Source organism: Tubulanus polymorphus, chromosome 2, assembly GCF_964204645.1.
Source record: "Tubulanus polymorphus chromosome 2, tnTubPoly1.2, whole genome shotgun sequence".
Classification (NCBI taxonomy): domain Eukaryota; kingdom Metazoa; phylum Nemertea; class Palaeonemertea; order Tubulaniformes; family Tubulanidae; genus Tubulanus; species Tubulanus polymorphus.
Genome location: NC_134026.1, coordinates 25,661,620 through 25,682,878, shown reverse-complemented (window position 1 = coordinate 25,682,878; position 21,259 = coordinate 25,661,620). Strand labels below are relative to the sequence as shown.

Sequence of the window (21,259 nt, the reverse complement as noted above, 5' to 3'; positions counted from 1 at the left end):
ACTCGATTAGTATGACAATATATTTCTCCGTATAAAACGTCTATGAGAACCTGTACTTGTCTTGTACATCGACAGTTTATGAGAAATTTCTCAAGTTGCTTTGTGAGAAGAAATAATCAATAGCTATATTAATCAAGAAGAATGTGTCAGATGCCAAGCATGTACTTTTTGAGAGCAAGTGATATGTTGAAAAGTAATTCGCTGTTTGTGGGGTCATACATTGTCAAAACCTTGCAGGGAGTATTCCTAATACCGACCCTTCTCTTCTTGAGTGGCGATCTACAAAAGGAAAGTACCACATTAATTATTCATGTCTAGTACCACATATCATATATATATATATATATAGGCATCCATATGTTCATTACTGTCATTAAATCCCCTTGGATAATTTCTGTGCTCGACCAAGCCACGCTCGGTAATTACATGACCTGTGGTCACCTAGCTACATAAAACTATCATCGACCGCTCGACTTAAATAATAGATACGGTTTCATCACGCACGCCTGTATAGAGTTTGGGATGATGGTGACAAAACATTCCGTGCAGTTCGAGCCAAGAGTACGGTAATTTAACCAAGATGCGCTTCTCAGGTCGTACGCCACCGACCTTACCATTCATCAGACCTATCGCTAATGTCCAACTATCGCTGCAGAGAATACATACAGCTGTATATACTTCAAACACTCATAATGAATAAATTACTACATTTACATGATGAAGACTTGATAGAGCTAACGAAGTATCGGTAATCTCAAGAAATGCAATGCATATTCATGGAAACCGGAACCAAAATTAACGTGTACATTAACGTCAGTAAGCTTTACGATAGGGAAGCTCTTCCATGCACCCCAGGACGTTTTCTTGACGTTATCATCTTCTTTATTGAAAAATTTTATCGGGAGCCGCTACACAAATTATTCTCATTTGTTTGATTCTGTCTGCGAATCGAGCAGAAATGTTTGATTTCGAAGAGATCTATCAACACTTTATTTGCCGAGGATGTCGCATTTAGTTCGATTTATGAATTATAGACGCTTGAAGTTGATTCAATGGTACGATTAAAAATAACTTCAGCGGACTATGAAGCACTATGCAAAGAGAGGGGAAACAAAATTAACCAAATAAAACAAATGGATAACTACTAATATGGGCTACGTTAGACGTAGGGAGGTAATATAGGGAACAGGATTTCGTAATACAAAAAAGCATGCATTTCAAGATGAAAATGTTTTAGTTTTCCAAACACGTATTTTTCCGACGTTAAGCAAACAAAAAGTATAAAGAAAACTAATAAGAAATGTAGAAAAACGACGTCGCCTTTGCGATTGGTGATGTTATTGGAGAACGGCTCTCATTGAACATTGATATGTAACTTTATCCAGTCATTTCAGTCGGGCTTATACCCTGATGGTCCGATGATAAAATCTACAGCCGGTGATATTATCCACTGTTCGCGACAGACACCAGAGCGGTCCCTTCATTACTGTCATTGATCCCCGTAAAATTCCAATTAAGCCTAGTTGTCGGATATCGAGCGACACAACAGCTCTCAAGAGACGACGAGTCAAAAATGACCGTGTAAAAAGCCTGACAGTCATTTTGACGCAAGGCCGATACAAAGTGATTGATATTTCTTCGTAATTGAATAGATTCATCTGATTTATACGTGTGCAGATAAACAGATGGGAGACATGGATCTCTGCGTAACTCATCGCATTATAATTCATCAAATAACTATAGAACAGGAAACATCTATTGAAGGATAGACATTCTTATTGATTGGACCGTTTTGCTAATATTCCAACTATAAGTTTCAAATATTTTTAATCCATTATCAATATGTAAACGGTTGCTTATAACGTAAATAAGGTAATGATACGAAAAACAATCTGTTAACCTTGTAACTATACTTAGGCGTAACAGTTAGGTACGTGAACACAATAATGAAATATCCGTTCTTTGCGGAGTCCTTAATTCGCAAATCACTCTGATCTCAGCTTTCGCACCGACAGAGAAAAATATGCTTGATCTTCTCTCCACACTAAGTCCTCTCATCCATGGTTGGAAACCAAACAACGCTACACCTCTGAATAATTATAGCTGTTGGTTTTTATCTCTTTTTCCTCTAAATCTGTTGATGTTTTTCAAGACTTTGATTCTTTGTTACTAAGTAAATCGACACTTCGGATCGGGAGTTAAAAACATGTGACTAAACATGACTGGTAAGTAAAATGAAGTTCATATATGAACTAAACAAAAGATGAACAATTATTGTGGAAGAGAAAGAGGGTTTATCAAGTGCTTTAAGTTTGAATTTTATAATTTTCCCTTAGCAACTGAGATAATATATACGAACAGTCATTTCAATAGATTCAGGAGCTTTCAATCGCAGTGAATACGCCTTGAATCAATTTTGCGGCCTACAGTGCGATCTTATGAATCAACAGAGTTACGTACAGAAAATATGCGTAGTGAAAGGTATTTCGACACCATATACTGTAATCCGATTAGTTACATCTCAGAAGCTGGCCGAGCATTGGATGAAAAACAATCTCGCAAAGGGAACGGATCCGTTTCAAATGCACTTAATAAAAAGAAAATCATATGTTTCAGGGTTGACAATAGATCAAAATTCACGTGATGCAAATTAGCTTGGCTCTAAATGCAGAAGAAATAGCGAGAAGAAATGAAAGAAGGTGGAGATCAATTGTGTGACTAAGCCTATATCAACAAATCAGCTTGTTTTGATCGAGTTATTTTATCTGCTGCGAAATTTGAAAGTCGTCGAAGCTATATCAATATAAACATTAAGTACGTCAATCAATAAATCAATAAATTTTCAATAATGTTTTAGAATGATCGATAAAGACTTTCTTTCGCCAACATCATTAACACTTTCTTGATATAATTAGTGAACCCAATTAAAGCTATCTGTGCCTGATGTTGAGAGGTGATATGATAGATGAAGCCTCGGACTTCAACAAGTGTCATTACCCTGTGAAATAGAAACTAGCTCTCATCCGTTCACTCGACGCTTAATGTTATGAAGTCACGGCGCGACTCACCTCTGCTGTCAGTGCTGGTCGTGCTACGATGGATAGTGGTTGACAGTGCTTATTAAATATGGATTTACTTTATCGATGCTTGGTTCTGCTACTTTATTTTCTTGCAGAACTGTGTTCTAAAGGTAAATAATACTTTTAACGTTATTTTGAAAATTGGTCGCCTTTCTTTTTCTCAAAGCACTTTTTTGAACTTTTCATAACACATTCTGTTTTATTCCCTTATTTGAATAGTTTTCAGCTATTCTATTGGAAAAAATACACGAACTTGCATGGTATCTGCTTTAATTAGTGTCAGGTGACCAGAGTAGAAAAGTTATATCCCAGCTGTGTTAAGGCGAGCTTTTCTTTGTAGTACGTAAATGGTGGAAATTACTCGGCAACACATCACGTGAATCCGATCGTGGACTCTAAAAGGAATGAGTCCATGATTCGATGTACGATCTTTCCAGACAATGACTAACAGGACTATTCCTTAATTATCACGGCTTAGTTCAGCTGTGACCTCCGATTGGAAACGTTTATATATTTCATCAATTTCTAGGCCACTTAGAGGTAGATTTGCGGAAATTGAAACATTCCTGATATTATTCTTAACTATCAAGTAAATGCCTTACGTCCGCACATAGTGCAACGGGCGGGTATGTAAATCAGTGAAGAATATGCGGCATCAACTCAAATCAATTGCCTTGTATTCCATACCTTCACTTTGTTAATGATGAAATAAATGAAACAGTCTTGTTTTTAGTCTTGTCTAGTCGGTAAATCTGGGAAATGTTAAATATTTTTTCTCAATCTACCATCCGTAAGATATCTAACACTAGTAGTCAACTGTATAGACAGCAATTCTAATAACACGAAAACACATCGGCCTTATCATCGGTGGTGACATATTATTTGTGAAGCTATTTGGAGACAGTCTGTGTTTTCTGGCCTCTTATATTTCATCTCGTTAAATTGCTCCCTGAAGCGTACGATAACAACCGCTCTCTCGTTTTTTTTTTTACCTCGCAAGTTACAAGAACTATATTTTGTTTTTTGGGGGGGGGGGGGTAGAGATTTCGTAGGCTTTGCCTCAAAAAGAAAGCATGCAAAGAGCCACAATAGAATGGATGCCCGAAAAGGCACGGATAAGTTATTTCTAGCTAAGAATAACGTTCCTAAAATTAATGTTTGCTATTTTGCATTTATCATTTACGTTTGCATTTTCCCGCGGGAAAGTCGATAGAAATAGAAAGTTTTTCTAAGTGTACTCTGTTTTCTGATGACTAGATAAGAAGATGATTTAAAACATTTTCATCAGACTCACGGGATTCACTAGGAGCAAGATGGATACGCTGTATTGCAGTTGATTTGACTTGATAACACTCCCCGGGCGTTTGCCGTCGTTAAAAATCTCTCCCATTTTATAAAGTTATCTTTTGACAAAGCTCATAAAACTCAAACACTGCCAGGCTCTTCATTTCCAATCGGTTATAACGAGAGGGGATTGGTAGAATAGGTGAGTGGCTCGAGGATGCCGAAAAGATTCATTTTATCGCATGTTTTGTCACGTTTTGCATCGAATATGCATGACTTGACTTCCAGAAACGTTTTAGCCCTTAGGTAAATTAGCCTATGGTTCATTTAGATTTCAAGATACACCAAAAGTGCACGAACCATATTTCGATAAAGCTAAATCTATTTCTCTTCTGGGTTTTGGAACTTTTTGATAAAAACGATGCTTTCTAAGTTTACTCAATTTGCTTTGATGGAATGTCAGGGATGATTAGTCCGTCGATATGGAGCAAATGGGATTCTGATGTCATTTTTATTGGATAGAAATGAAACCACCACCTCGCAAATGCTCAAAAAATGTTCGTAGCGGTGTAAATCTAATGGAACGCAAGTGTACTCTGCGTACATTACCTGGATATCGTGAACCGTTCGGTGTCTCACACCTGCATATTACTTGCGATTTTTTCCCATATTTCCATTCGTCCGTGTTTATTTTCTACACGAACGAACTCGGCTCGATATTGGAATTTTCATAATTCCGAGAGGATACGGGAAAATTGACGAGAGTGCAAATTGTATGATCTGCTTCGCGAGTTGAGCAACAGTGCGGTACAGTTGCGGCGTTTGTGCCGTACGACAGTTTTGGGAGACTATAATTGCATGTGGCGGCACGGTGTTAATGAATAGATAAGAAGTTTTGGAAAGATGTATTACACTCTAGGGGCACCGATTACACCAGCGAATGTCATTTGGTCGATTTTAGACGGAGATTACTTTTACCAAATACAAGTGTGTGTTCATTTGTCGGTTTATGTTTCATATCGACCGCTCGTGTATTTTTGTATAAATACATTGTGTCTGAGGTACTTTCCGTTATTGCCCAATGTCCAGATGACAATTCGCGAGAGAACTAAGGCAAATAGATATGTAATTATGACGAATACACAGACGATGTATAAACGAATACTTTTGGTAATGCCAGAAAACGTTGATGATTAACATTTCTCGAAAGATTTCTCTCTATTATCAGGCAAGAGGCGCAGAGTCTTGAAATTGCTTTCTGAGTTAGCTATCGTAAATGGCCAGTTATTATTGGTTTCCAGTCTCAGATCTTATCTTCGATGTTGGCCGCGCTAATATTTTGCAAAAGCCGATTATGTCTAAGCATGTAAGATCGGCTTTCGTTCTTAATCGTACCATAGACTGATCCAGTAACAAATCATAGGTGTGTTTTCTTTTGTCGGTGATCAACTGTCATTTTTAGCGTGCATATTATCGGGGACAGCGATGCCATACCATTACATTGGTCATGACGTTATGGAAATGATAAGTGCACACATGAAAAACCCGCAGCTACGTGAACAATTCTGCTTCCTAAAAAATAGAACACTTGGTGAACTTGTTCTATGATTCTTTCGACACTATGTTTTATCAAACACGTCTAACCGCCGACGGCCCACTACTGTCTCAGTTCTGATCCTTCTAATAACGTTCTCCGCGTCATGATCGTCTAATATTGGTACTTATTGCAAGTCATAACACTCGTCGAATTCGATAAGACAAAACTATTGTCTCATACGCTATGCTGTCTAGCTATACGTCTTAAACAATTCATCGCTATGATTATTCTAACAATAAAGAGCTCTGTATAATTCTGCTACTGCTTCGAGGGAAAGAACTGCACGGTTTCCGAAAGATGTCAAATGATAACTGACAAGTCGTGATAAAATCGAGATTCTTGATTCGACATAAGATGCTTTTTAATCAATCCTACAAAATGGCAACAGAATCTGACGCTCTGACGCACCGACGATTCCCGTATAGCTGAACAATCGATGATGATAGTTGTATATGGTGCTAAATCGAATTTGCTAGGCGTTTGAATTAGTGTTAAAACGCTAGGGGAAGTATATATGTATAAGAAGAAAAAGGAAATGCCGGGAGGAAATACCCACGTTGCTTTTGGACTTTGGTAATACGAGATTTGTCTAAATTCTACGGACGAGGATAGAACATGACTTCAACCCGGCAAGCGAGGAAAACACCATTAAATATTTACTTCTTACTGAATAAATGGATTTAAGGACTCAAATTGTATCAGTTACAAGCTTAGCTTTTATACCGATTTCCGATTCTCAGTTTTCGTATCGTATTGACTATTCGGAAATTAAACACAATTCTAAATTATTCACATTTACTCTCAAACCTGGCCATTTATTAGGCTATGTGCGCGTTGAGGGATTTACTTGATGCAACAGATTTATTCATGACGCCTGTTCTCGGAGAGAATCACTACTATGATATATGTACACCTCAATCGACCAGAGAAGTTAAGACATTAATCCCATAACCAAAAGACTATACACGCATTATCTCGTACGATGCAGAGATTCTTGTGAGGACATTTTCGCATTAAACAGAAATAATTAATGAAAAGAACCTCATATTCAATGATCCGATACGTCTCAACTTTCTTCGGCGACATGAATCAGGGAAATAGAAAGCGGAAACGCTGTCGTGCTATTTGTCACAAATGATTCTCGGTCGATTGACTGAACCTCATTTTGCAAACTTGATCGCGTTTACTGAAACAACCCACACTCATATATCGTTCCGTGGTAGATGTTTTTAAGACACCTGTTTCACTTCAGAAGTAAAATTACCATCCGAAAGTTAGATTCTGTTCACGCATTTTTTTGCGTGACTGCAGAGTCTTAGAGATACCGCAATTGCTCGGGGAAAGAGAAGCTGTTTGTAATCATTTGCGTCGTTAGATTACATCCACAGTATGACTCCTTGAACCACGTTATGTTGCCACTATTCTTAATTATCTGGATATTCAATGCTCTTTCGCTCGACAGAATCATATTCTGGTAAATAGCCATGTTCTCGAATGTAAAAACGACGAACATCAACTCATTGACGTTGATTCACGAAATAATTCATAATTCGTTATTTTCGTTTTGCATTAGTTAATGGGATGGAATAATAGCGTGCATGATCCTCTACTGCAAATATCACTAAAGTAATTAGTCACAGTGTAAACAATTTGCCCGCGCAACAGTTTCACGTTCTTATTTAACAAGAATCAAACATTCATAGCATCCGAATTTGATTTGGAAAGATCACAATATGCGAGACATGGCATTTGGAATGGATTAAAATCAGTAAGACGACAGAATGTGGTTCACCGATATACCGTGCGTACCTTGGAGTACAGTCTTATTTACTCCATGCCCGTACCCAATTCGCACCCTCGTCAGGAAATGGTAGGTCTTCGCTAACATCATTACGAATAACACGTTACGTTGGGATAATCAACGAGTAACCCAACCAGACATCTCTGACCAGGGAGCGAGGGAAATGTGACCCCCATGCTCAAAATCCTTTACACGTTGTATGGTTTGCAATAGGCTCTCCGCATCGCTTATACAAACTATTCCAGAAATAAACTGTCTATTTGTACTCATATAGCAATTATCGTTGTTTTCGACGATATAGAATGAAAGTAAAACGGACCGTATCTCATTAAAGATTAAAACGACTAGTTCTGTATTTTCTGTTCACCGCTTTCGTGAAACTGCATGCCAGACGACATAACATGAAGATACGTAGCGAGCCAACAGCATTGTTGAGATTATCGAGCGTTAATTTCAATGAAACAATAAAAACTTCATCGACTATTTCTATCGAAATTTCAAAGCGATCTCGGATCTCCTCGAGTGTGCTTGAATCGATAAGCAATTACAAGGCCTATATTTTACAACTAACCTCTGAAGTTAGTTCAGCAATTTTCAATGAACCGGAAAATGGCTTGAAGGGCCGATACTGGGAGCTTTCGTTAATACGCTGAAGTTTGAATGCGCCAAAATCAACAATAAATGCTTGCCATACACTAAAAAGTAACAACATTTGTATTTCAGGTTTGTGCATCATGTGCTACCACTGTGAAAGTGTTCATCATCCAGGTTGTGGATATCCATTCGACCCATGGAAGATCGTTCCTATCCCGTGTGGACCAGGGGTTGAGACTTGTGCAGTCCAAATTCAATATCCGAAACGAGAAAACGGTTAGGAATTGATAAATTCGAATGCGGTGAACTTGTAAACGAGTATTCAACGAAATCTATGTTATATAAAATGAATCCATCTTATCCGGGAGAAAATTCAGTCGTTTATTTGAGCGGCTGTCGATATAGGCTTTATCAAAATCGATGATTGATTTCGATCAGTGATATTAAATTTTGTTTGAATACAACGTTTAAAGTAGTTGCGCGACAGTCCATCGATCAAACTGCGATCAAGTGTTGATGGGGAAGATTTTCAATCATTTATCAGTTATTCATTCCCCATCTTATATATGGCCTAGGGTGGATCTAGAAGGGCTACAGGCGCACCTCCCTAAAATAAAGTGAAATGAATATACGAGAGAAATCCCACAATGAATAAATCAGCCTAACATGAAAATGTCAATAGTAAACGAGTATAGAACTTTTCATCTTTGGCTGAATTTAATGTGGGATTTCTCTCGTATATTCTTTATTAAATGCCAGGGATATCTGTGAATGGTGTGAAATTTTGTCAAGACCTCAATTACTCGTACGTTAATCAGTAGTCTGAAGATCTATTGTATACAGTTATATCTTCATTTTTAGATTATATAACAGCCACAGTACGGGTGTGTTACTCTCCGTATCAGATACCTGGATTGAATTTCAGCGCAGGCTGTCGCGAATTCACGAAAGGAAAATATACCGCCACATACTGCTTCTGTGAAGAGAACTATTGCAATTCAACGACCAAGGCTCGATTATCAAACTCGTCCGCGCTAATTTCGTCAATTCTGACGATGGCAGTTTTAAAATACATGTCGCATACTTGACGCATAACAATATGTGTTTCATCTCGTCAAGACACTATGATTTTGTGTATACTTTGATCTTTACGTTTTTCTTCGCATGACTTTAACAATGTTTAAAAACGCGAAGTTCACATTTAACAGACATTACGGTCATTTTTACGCATAGCAGTTCTGTAGCTCGGATGTCTAATCTGCGGCCGGTGAAAGAGAGCATCGGTGCAGTTTTCATAGTTATCCCAAAGGAAACGGTCAAAACATTTCAGTTTAATGTTTCCTCGAGTCGTTAGTTTCGTTTTACGGCTTTCTAATGGATATGTTTCTAAAGCCTAGCGCACATCGACACTGCGATTGGAGACAACTAGTTGATACCGAACGATTACCCCGCGCACATCGAAATCTAGTTACAACCGGTCAGCAACTGCATGGCGCATGTCGAGATCCAGAGCGCGCACATCGACGGATATGACTGCGATTGAGTACAACCAGTTGCTCAAAAGTAGAACATGGGCAACTGGCTGGAACTGGAGATAGATCGACGCTTACCAATCGTTAGCTCGCTCACATCGACACATTCAAGCAACTGATCGTACGTATCCAGCCAGTTCCTCTCATGCGCCGAAAACTGCCTTGCAACTAGTTGTCTCCAACCCCAGTGTCGATGTGCGCTAGGCTTAACACTTCGTCGTTGGCATTTTAAGATTTAGATTTTTCATAATCGGTCATTTGAAACGGCATGTATGGTATTTTGCATAATTCTGTTACTAGTAAATGATTAAATCATTGTTTGATTTTGATGCAAATTAATATTCATGTTCTTGGTTTTTACTTCATTCATTGATTGGAAGATTTCAAATAGTCGTTTCTATTGCTGTAACGATAAGAGCTAATACGTAATACATACGCCTGATGAATTTCTTTGCAGATATGATCTCTTCAAGGATTTGAGAATAGGAATGTAACAAAGCCAGCTTGAAAGTTGATTCTGGTCCAAAGAGCCTTTAAATAAATATTCAAATGGACGAACACTAAGAATTGGAAAAGCTCAAAACAGGAATGTTTAAAAAGTTTACACTTTATTTGCACATGCTTCAATGTGCATTCTGTTATTACAATTAAAGACTAGACTCTGATACCATGAAAAAAAAACAACCTCATTAGTATATCTCAGTCTAAAATATATCTTCTCTGAAAAAATAGTACACATAACAATAATAGATTAACAACTCGCAGTGATTTGTGCCCCATAGAGTGCTAAAATATAGAACATAGAATGTGATTTCCTGTTCAATTTCAAGGTCCCATCATTTCAATGAATTTCAGCAGTTTCAACATCTCACCAACAATTAAATGTATTGTGCAAGGAATTCATTTGAGTTCAAGAGCAAAAGGCCACTCACAAGAGCTATTAAAAAGTATCGTGATTATTCTTGTAATTCATTGGTGGTAGAAATGGCTAAGAAAGCTCATGTCACATAGTACATTCTTACACCAGTTTTGATGCATTACCTAAAATCTTTAATGCTCTGACATCGGTCGTGAATAAGCATAGTGAATTATAATTGTTCTTTGATGATCTTAACAATAAACGGGGTACTGTCTTAGCAAAAATTCATAGATCAGCCTTCTGAACTTAATTGCACTGAATGAGACATACATGTGACAAAAGCCTCTTGTGAAAAGTCAATTTTCTAAAAGGCTGCCACGGGAACTGAGAAAAAAGTCAAGGACCTTTACGAATATACTATTTTTGATGTTTTTATGATGAACAAATCGTACAGAAGATGACTGAATGAAAAATAAAGACCCTGTTGTTTGATAGTATTTAGTATACCGGTATATAGTTTTGGCAAACAAAACTGAAACAATTTATACTTTTTTCAACGAAAAACCATTAATCACATCTAATGTATAACAGTCTTAGCTTGTCGCCACAACATAGTCTAACCATTGTCTGCCAGCAGACTTAACATCCATTCAAATTTTGATAAAGTTTTTAACATTTCTGGACTAAAGGAGTAACCATTAGGGGTTTACCACCAAAATAGTAAATAGAATGAACTGAAAATTTTGAAATTGATCATAATTATGTCATTCGATATCATTACTCGTGGCTTGACTTTTTAAGGTAACAAATATATTGCAAATGGATATTGGGTATTTGTACATAATGTATTCATCTCCAAAATGTGCTACATATAAACACATAACTCTTGAACAAAAACACTTTTGGTAGAGAATGAACGGTTAAGTTGTCATGATTTTGAGAGAGTATTATTAACAGCAAACATTAGGCCTACACTGCATGATTCTAATGAAACTGGAAAAACAACAAATTGTGAGATTCACACTCAAGCTGCCCGCATTCACACTGACATCTCTGGCCAGGACCAAATTTGGAATCATTAAATCAGACATTGGGTTGAACTGTAACTAACAGTGATCGGTAGAAATTAGAACCAGTCTTCGATATGTTGATACATATAAAGTGAGCCCAGACAAGTGTGAACACTGCTGATAGCACATACACAAAGTAATATGAAAAACAGAAAGGTGACAGTATGTCACATTATTTTTCACAATTATGATTCATTATCAAATGCAGTAAACGCAAACGGCATTGAAGAAGATGTCAGTCTGTCACTATAAAATCTGTCATACGATCCCCGCAATTTTCGTTGAGATCAGTGTCATAAAACCAGAGCACTTCTTGTGCGATTTAAAAGTATTCAGCCTAGACCTGCATGGCTAAAACGGTGGGGAGGAGAGTGACATTCATTATACCGGTACTGGTACCGTTTCAGTATACACAATAAATATTAAACTTAAAATAGATATATAACCAATAACACAACATTAACACAGTTTTAGAAAAAGGATCACAGGCTATTTGACACGTAACATTAGATAAGGCCAAGTCTATAGAATCGTACAAAATTTAGAAGTGCGTTTATCCTGAATTGCACCCGGAGGCCTCTGTTGGGGAATTTCGTTAATTCCGTTTTGTACATGATTGGCATTCGTCTCATCTTCCGCGATCGTCTCCTGGATGTTCGAGTTTTTCTTGTGAATACGATGCAGAACGATGCGATACGTACCCGTCACGCTACTCCGCGAATCACGACCTTGAACCTGTTTGATGTGGTCGTTGTCGATTCCGAGTTCGAGTAAAACTTTTCGCGCTTCTTTCTCGTCGTCTTTTAACATACCGATATTGAGCGTAGGATTCAGTTCATACTGTTCTAAAGGCTCCGGAAATTCTTGCCCTTCGAGCCATTCCGATTTTCGGATCTCATCTATTGAAAAACGATCGTGTGGAAGTGGTTTTAGAATGTTACGTATAAGAAACTGACAACTATCCGACACGTAACTCGGCAACGTAAATGCTCCTTCCAGAATGACCTTTTTCAGTTTTGCTACGGTTTCGGCTCGAAATGGCATTATTCCAGTTACCATGAAATATAACAATATACCCAGGGCCCATACATCCACGTAAACACCGTAATAATTTTCATCTTTGAACAATTCCGGTGCGGCATAGGGAGGAGATCCGCAGAATGTATTTAGTGTTTGATCTGGACGACTGAATGTACTAAAGCCAAAATCACCAACTTTAACAGAATGAGGACTCGCGTAAAACACGTTTTCCGCCTTCAGATCACGATGTATTATGTGATTATCATGCTGAAAAATAGAAGAAAAGTTCATTAAAAAAAGTTAGAAAAGTGGTAGGTTGATGCCCCTAATTTTTGAATGAGGGTAGGGGGAGGGGGAAGGGCATCCGAGTAGAAGTACTGTGTACACAACAGCTTTTCTGTTACCGAGGACGACTGTAGGTCAAAAGTCCTTTAAGGGGGTCTGAATTTTTTATAATGAGATTGATATCAAGAATTTTCCTGTCACCCAAGAGTGACCGTAGCAACCACTTACCAAATCATTGTACTAAAATTGTTAACCGAGGTAAAAAGTTCGGGGGTGCCCCCAAGGCTAAGCCTATCAATTATTACATCAAGATTTCTAACTCAAATTGCCTCATCATACATCAATAGGAAACACTAAGAAAAAATATCTGCAACCCAAACAAAGCGAACGTGAGGATATTATTGTATGTTGCCATGTGTAACCAAGACATGAAATCGATCAAGGATTTGTCATGGCTGTTAATGGGATGGGTAATCTAATAGTACGCAGTTGTTAATAACTACACATTCAATCAGTTCATCTGAACAGAAGTAAGGTGAACTGAATGATACCAATTTTCTCAACGGTCCACAGCGATACCGACACGCCTCTACGTACTGACACAGCTTCCATCATCATCAGTCACAGTCAGTACGGGTGACGGATGAAAAGAACACGTATTCGTAATGGGGTCCATACTCTACAATTTGAATTGTGATTAATGCTGGTGTTCGATGTAATGGTGGACATCATACATTTACAATTTTTACTACTAATTCAAGGGAAACAGTAATAGAATCTTTATATCTCTTTTGTCAACAACGTAGAATAGATTCTTGCATAAATCACTTCTTATTTGACACTTTCAACCGAAACAAGTCAAAAATTGGAAAAGATCTATCATATATAAGATGGATTGGTCATTATATCGTAATTGTGGCCGAATTGTACATAAAAACAGATTATTCCAACAAATTTGATCAAATCTTATTCAAGGCCGATGATAACAAATCTCGTGCCTTCATCAACATGAGATGATTTTTTACTTCCTCCGGAATAAGTTGCGTCTAATGCCATGATCAATAATCAATATATTACATGATATTTGATTAGTTGTTGATGGATATGTATACAATATATGGATTGAATACGATATACCCGCAAGGACTTACAATGTCATGTCCAAAGAGTGGATCGGTTGAAATCGTAGCATCGACCCGAGATTGATGAATGTATACAATTTTCAGGAAGAACACCCTTTGCACAGCAGTGTCAGTAGTGCTAAAAGTTAGTTCGCGCCAATTAGTGAGAATACGATTTATGCAAGTGAAAATATCCCCCACGATGAATGTAGTATCTGATATACCCTGGTGGGAACGTGCTGCGTCGAGGACCCGAGCTTATATTCAATTTCAACGCATTCATTTGAAATATGAATTGATTTGAGATGAACAAAAAACATGAAACTCTGCAGAGATTTGAGGCGTTTAGAAATGCAATACATGCAATCATGAATGATGAAGAAAATGTAAACTCATCAGTCATCATTTCGATGCCGATTAGGGAATTATCCGACTTTTAATGATGTAGCTTGAGAAATTCTAACGTGTACACAAGTGATTCGCTATAGCAGATACGTCGCACACTAATATCATCGGCGACTAATACCATGTAATTGCTTTCCAGACCACAGACTTATGAACTAGTGTTTATATACGTCCGTGTTCAGATCTCTATAAATGCACTTAGATATTCTCGCTCCGAGCCGCAATAAAACTCGATATAAACCGGTAAATAATAAATCAAAGTTATAGCACAGATTTAATGGCTACAACAAAAACGACATCAATACAAACACGCTATATTCATTCGTTCAGGGATAACAGTACTTTTGACGATTGACTGAAATCAAGGTTTACCTAATTTCACAAATATGACATTACCCCATCTATTGATCATGTACGCGGTACATACCATGTGTTCAACAGCAGCAACGACTTGAGCATATATTCGTGTTGACTCCGGTTCAGACATTTTACCCTCTTGTGAGATTTTCGTGAACAGTTCACCGCCTCCAGCGTACTCCATGACGATGTGTAATTTCGCTAGTGTCTCTATCACCTCGTATAAACGTATGATATTCGGATGGTGTAAGCGCTCCATGCTGGAAATTTCTCGCGACAATAAACGCTGAGTTTTCTGGTCGAGTTTCGTTTTGTCGAGAATCTTGATTGCCACTTTCTCTGTTAAATGAATAACAGAGAAGAGTTCAGTTATACGTAATTAGCACGTCATCAGAAGGTATCGACATCGGAAAAAATCAGTGGTTGATTATAGATTTGAAATACTTTTTCAATATACATGTACAACAAAACGCTAGTTTTGTGACACTTGAGAATTTTTTTAAACGAAAGTTTTTTTTTCATCTCAAGAAATGCAGAATCATCATGACACCTGATAAATACGTTATACGATGATGGAAAAGTTCTGGCGGAGATTTTGCAGTTAATTGGATTTGAAAAACCTTTCCACGCTTGGTAATGCACAGTAGCGCATTCTGTAAGCTAAATCACATTAAAATCACGTGCTCGAAGCACAGACGCAATTTGCTATGAGGCGCTATTAATGGTGTGCATCTGACAGCCAGATATTCGTAAAATCTGCCATTCTGCATTAGACATATTGGCTCTTGAAATTGATGTGAATGTAGAAGAAAAAAGAATTCTTTAATGATTTTGAATGATTTATACATCATTATGTGCACTATTTAGGGATGAGATTTTATTTCATGACAGTTATAGCGCTCTAAAGATAAAATATTGAAACAAATGACCTTTTTTTCATATAATCATGACAAAAACTTCTTTTCAAAAAGTTTATCGACTAAATTAACCAGAAATTAGCCAACATGAGCTAACTTCACAGACAAGTTTCGACTCTTTCAACTTTAACCAATCGTTTAATGGTAAACCCAGGGTTAAGTCGAAACTTGTTTATAAAACCAGTCTCTATTGTCTTACTTGCTAATTACAACCTCTTAAATTAACCTTATTTCACAAATATATCAGGGAGTCTTAACTATCATTTCCTCATAATTGATATGTGAACGTGTCAAATCAAACATTATGCCAATCATAAATATGATTCTCAGAGATTTCATTCACTATCGATCATTTCACAATGTTATCCAGATGATTGTTGGTTAACAACATCGTTATTCAGACATTAAAGCGTCCTCAACTTACCCCTGGTTAGAGCGTGTATTGCCATTCTAACTTGAGAGAAATTACCGGATCCTATTTCTCCGCGAATTCGGTAGAATCCGATTCGTTTTCCGAGAGTGAGTTCTTTTAAAGCTTTTTGATCTTTGGTAAGCTCTTCGGTGACTCGTTCGTACGCCGTCAGTCGGCGTTCCTTTTTGATTTCTTCTTGTTCTTCAAGCGAGCCCCTGCTGTTTAAACGCGGCTCCGAAATCGACATCGTTGCACCGTCCGTGCTCTTTGCGCGCATCACAACAAACGAAATCGAGGAAGTGCACCAGTTAAAAACATGCTTTCCACACAGACGACGTAATGACTACATTTCGTTTGATGAAATTTATGTATATTTGTGTCCCGAGCAATGTTCAATGTTCGTTAATTAAACGTCTTTCGCTTTCTATAGACTCCATGGATACTTCCTGTTCTCGAGTACTGATCGCTGCAAAATAAAAGCAAACCTTTACGTGAGCACAAAAGATCGCAGCCATCCTCGTCGCTCCTGTTGCATAGCAACAATAATCACATGTCGCTAAAAGCTTAGCTTCCTTTCGTAATTGTAATGAGTCGGAACTGAATGTAGAATGGCATATATGCATTTAATTGGAACTGGTGAATATATCCATAAAAACATCGAAATGCAATTGATTTCATAAATTACATTTCAATAATTATGAAGCGATATGTTGTGAAATATAACGCTTTCATTGGGACAAATGTATTATTGATGATATTTGGAAATTCAATTTTGGATAGTTACAGTGAAGAGAAATCATTATACAATTTCTATGAATATAGACACTGTCGCATTCAGTTGACAACAATCATTTTTTTTCTAATTCTGTCACCGTTTTCTGCTAATGATAATTGCGTTATCACCAACAGGCAACGATTTCGAAACGTTGCTACCGCATAAAATATGATCTGCTCTCAACTCCCACATCATTCCACATTCACTGGAAACTTTGATTAAATAATCCCGTCACTGAACTGTTTTTTTTTCAAGATTGAAAAAAACCGGAATTTTTCATATCGCTTAACATAGAAAATGACATTGGTAATACTATATAAAACATGCACGTCTCCATGGAGCGCACAATAATTGAAAGAAGCTTTCTCAATGAATGAATTCCCATAGGCAGAGGCTATTCAGTGTTTTTTTCTAATTGTGAAAATGTTGGACACACCTAGTAATCCATGAATAGATATGAAAGCTTCAAATTTGCCTATCTCTGCATGACAATAAACAGTCAGTAATGAAAATATCGATAAGAAACAGTTTTAATCTAACTCATAGTAAAGAATACTGATTGAATAATTCTTTTGAATAATTTTTAGAAATAGCATGTACTTGATGAACCATCGTAAAAAGGTAAATATTCATTTTCAGGAAACATTTCCTTCCAATCCAAAATGGTTTATGAATGTACATAGGCTATGTATGCATGTATATATGGGATATCAGTGATCAATCAGTAGACTATGGAGAAGGGTTAATCAATGTTGTTGATTTATATTGCTTCATCTACAACTTATATAACAAACCCACAAACCACCATTCACACCTCAGGCACGCGCCTACCCATCAACTTATACCTACCATAAAATGTACCAGATAGGTCTAGGTCTTTGTCCCAAATGTTAATTTCATTAAGGTATAACTAGGGAAACCTATAATTGGAGTTTTTAAAACCTCGCAAGCTCCTGACTAATGAAATGCATCTAAGCTCAATTAGACCAGATGAATGCTGAGTAGACACTGGACAGCATGTAACTCTCTTATCTCATAGTAAACTTTACTTTGATAACGTCAAATGGAATGTAGCTGAGCTAAAAGACATCAATAATGCAAATAGTTACCGCACATTTTAGTTATTTCGATTGGTTTCTAACACAACACTACTGATGAGTGATATTTGTGAATACAGTTAGAATAGAGTGGTATAGGCATTAGTCCGACTATCAGCCGAACTTCCGAGTTATCCAAGAAAGCTATTTTCAGAATGATGGACTAACCTAGAAACAACGTATAGGCCTAAGGATTAGGCCTATGGTCCATTTATCAATGGATAAGACCTGTTTTTCTGGGATATTTTGCTTACTTTTAGGGTGCTCATTAAGGTCCCAACAGAATCCCAAAAATCACAATAACGGAATATCCGATATTATACCAGCTTTGTACCAATTGGAAGGATTACGATAGAGTCTCATTTAATCAAGTTGAATAAGGGAAAAATTTCTTGAATTTGAACATGGTATGAACCATACCTACAACGTAAGCGTTCGTTCTGAGCGATTCTGCTAGATTGGTCTTCAATTCCAAACTTGTCACACTACATGTACGCTAATAATGTAATACTACTGTACTATATATATCTCACATGTGTTTTGTTGCTTTATGAAAAGAGGTCACAATCAAAAACACTGGAGACTATCAACTGCATGTACTAGGCTAAGGATGAATAAATTGTGTGGTCTGTTACTAATTGAGACATTATCCTGACTGGGAGAGTGGTCTCTTACCCATTAAGATCCCTCTCCCAGTCTGGATGTTATGGGTAGATGAAGGGTAGGGCGGTAGGGAGTGGAAGGAGACCAGAGTGTTAGTTCACCCAGTCCTGAAAGTGGCCGTTTCGCGCAACCTGGATACTGTGTGTACTGAGCTCGTGTGAACCTTAGTGTCAGGGGTCGCAATCGCGATATACCACTGACACTTAGGTTCTCAGTGAAAGTTTAAGGTGTAATATCAGTCACAGAACACATGCGATGCTGGCCTGAAGCAAGCCTAAAACCAAGATAAGCATAGATTTGTAAAATATGGCATTTTGATTGATTAATAAGGACTGACGGGTTCGGCCAGACATGTTCTTAAATGTCGTCTGACTAAGAAAGCACATGATCGATCAATAAATTATGGTTGAATTTCATTCTTTTCACACTGCATTGACATTTCACACACCATTCAAATTCTAGTCTGATCGTTCGTATCAACTATAGTCATTTTAATCTGTAGAAACATAAATATTATAGGTTTAACATACATGTAACATACCTAAAAGCAGTTCCGAGGTCCAAGAAATACTTATTATTCGTGGAATGAACAGGAAAATGCAGGAAAATAGACGCCATCACCATGGGTACCCATCACCAATCAAGTTGTAAATGAAGTGCAAAACATTTGACGAAACGAGCACCACTTAAAAATAAAACATATCACTGAAATGGCGGATTTTGTTCACCGCAAAAGCTTCACTCCGTTGATTTCAGTGAAAATATAAAATGATATATAGAACGAAGATACATTATATGGTTGAGATATTGTGGAGAAAAATCACGCATTTTTCAAGAAATAGGTACTACCGGGGTCGGGGCGTATGTCGTACAGTCGTCATTTTAATAATGGATGTATGTGCCACTGTCGATGAATGTGCCACCTATTTGGATCGTCGTTTAATTCAGGCGATCAATTGTTTTTTTTTACCAGCGGAGTAAGAGTCCCTGCAATAAAAAAAATGTGGGGTGCATTTTTATTACGAGATGATTGAGCCGCGTACCGTACTCAACTGAAATATCAATTTTGAATAATTCGGCCTTTTACCGATAATATTAGGCAAGTTGAACGTGTTCCGGTAAAACAATATTAATTCCGGATTAAAATGGATGCCGGCGTCTGTAAGGTTTAAGATTATGATATTCCGGACAGGGTTAAAGCGTATTCTGATAGTAACGTTTCATCGGTAGAAACCTATCGAAACCTGCCTTTAACACAATTCGATTAAAAGGCTTGAATTACCCTCAGATGCATTGTCTACGTTTGTACTACTGACCCGTCCGTGCGTTCCCATGGTAACCGATTGCTTCAAATTGAATTGGAAAAAGTTCTTTTCGATTTCATTCTGATTCAGAGACTTCGTGTGGTCACTGTGTATCGGTGCTGAAATCAAAGTGGGGCTAATCCTTCGTTGTATTGACTTTAGAATTAAAAGTTTTCTCATCCGTAGCGACCAGGTACTGAGCTCACTGTAGGTTTCAAGACGTCGCAAATGAATAAAGTTTGTATTCCCTTTGATTTATATTTCGCCCGGTATTACGTTATAAAAATATCGCCATTTGCTGGAGAGCTTTTAGAGTGGCCGGATTAAAGTCAACGTAAAGCTTTCTTCGATTTACGAAGCACAAAAACGTCGATAATTCGCGAAAAAAAAACGTCTTGAGACAACCGCTCGTCAAAATTTGTACAACACTGATGAGAACTAACGAAACCCTGTAAAAATCAAACCTGTGAACAATGAATTTTAGTTTTTATTATGCCATCTTAAAGTTTTTAATAAGCTATACTGACGAAAAATCTGTGAACCCTATCAAACCTAGTTTGAATACCAGACGATGTACAGGGCTGATTCAGATGCACATTTTGAAGAACTTGCTACAAAGGGGCTCTTTGACGTACAAAAAGGCAATATCATGTGTACTCCCGCACTGAGGGGCTAGTTTTGAAGGACTTGTCACATCACAAAAGGGCACTTTGATGTCCACAGAGGTATGAATACACCAATTATCTTTGTAGTCAAAATAGAAAAAGGCACTGCAAAAAAATTTGATAGCTTTTTACAATTCTCACAGGTCCCCAAAGTTCCACCCCTGTGCGGATTCCCCTACAAATGTTTGGGATCAAACGGCTCGATTGATTACCAACAAACCTATTTTGGACAACCCCAGCATGACCGTGGAATCGATTAGCAACTACTCTTGCCATCGGGTTAACTATTTAACCAGCCCTCTGTTGCGATCAACTTAAGTCTATGATAAGCATCTCGTGGTGAATTTCACACAGTTTTTCCGGTGGTTTGAAGTTGGGGCATTTGTGAGCAATAATTCACTCTCCCGATTACCCGATATTT

The 21,259-nt window shown here is 37.6% G+C and overlaps 1 protein-coding gene across 1 annotated transcript; it reads right to left on the bottom strand.

Annotated features, from left to right (window-relative positions):
• Nucleotides 1–10,553: 10,553 nt before the first annotated feature.
• On the bottom strand, nucleotides 10,554–19,502 carry LOC141899258 (serine/threonine-protein kinase NIM1-like). Its single transcript, XM_074785446.1, has 4 exons — nucleotides 19,411–19,502; nucleotides 16,347–16,800; nucleotides 15,076–15,344; nucleotides 10,554–13,104 (listed from the first exon to the last, which is right to left on the bottom strand). Exons 2-4 carry the CDS (start codon nucleotides 16,609–16,611, stop codon nucleotides 12,340–12,342), a joined length of 1,299 nt encoding a protein of 432 aa, XP_074641547.1. The 5' UTR covers nucleotides 16,612–16,800; nucleotides 19,411–19,502; the 3' UTR covers nucleotides 10,554–12,339.
• Between the last annotated feature and the right edge of the window lie 1,757 nt (nucleotides 19,503–21,259).

What these genes read in the sequence shown, in the direction of transcription:
- LOC141899258 (XM_074785446.1), bottom strand. Translation starts at nt 16,611, where the DNA reads ATGCGCGCAAAGAGCACGGACGGTGCAACGATGTCGATTTCGGAGCCG. An exon ending in AATACACGCTCTAACCAGGG is followed by an intron (nt 15,345 to 16,346) that starts GTAAGTTGAGGA and finishes TTCATTTAACAG; the next exon opens with AGAAAGTGGCAATCAAGATT. An exon ending in TTGCTGCTGTTGAACACATG is followed by an intron (nt 13,105 to 15,075) that starts GTATGTACCGCG and finishes TCTATTTTTCAG; the next exon opens with CATGATAATCACATAATACA.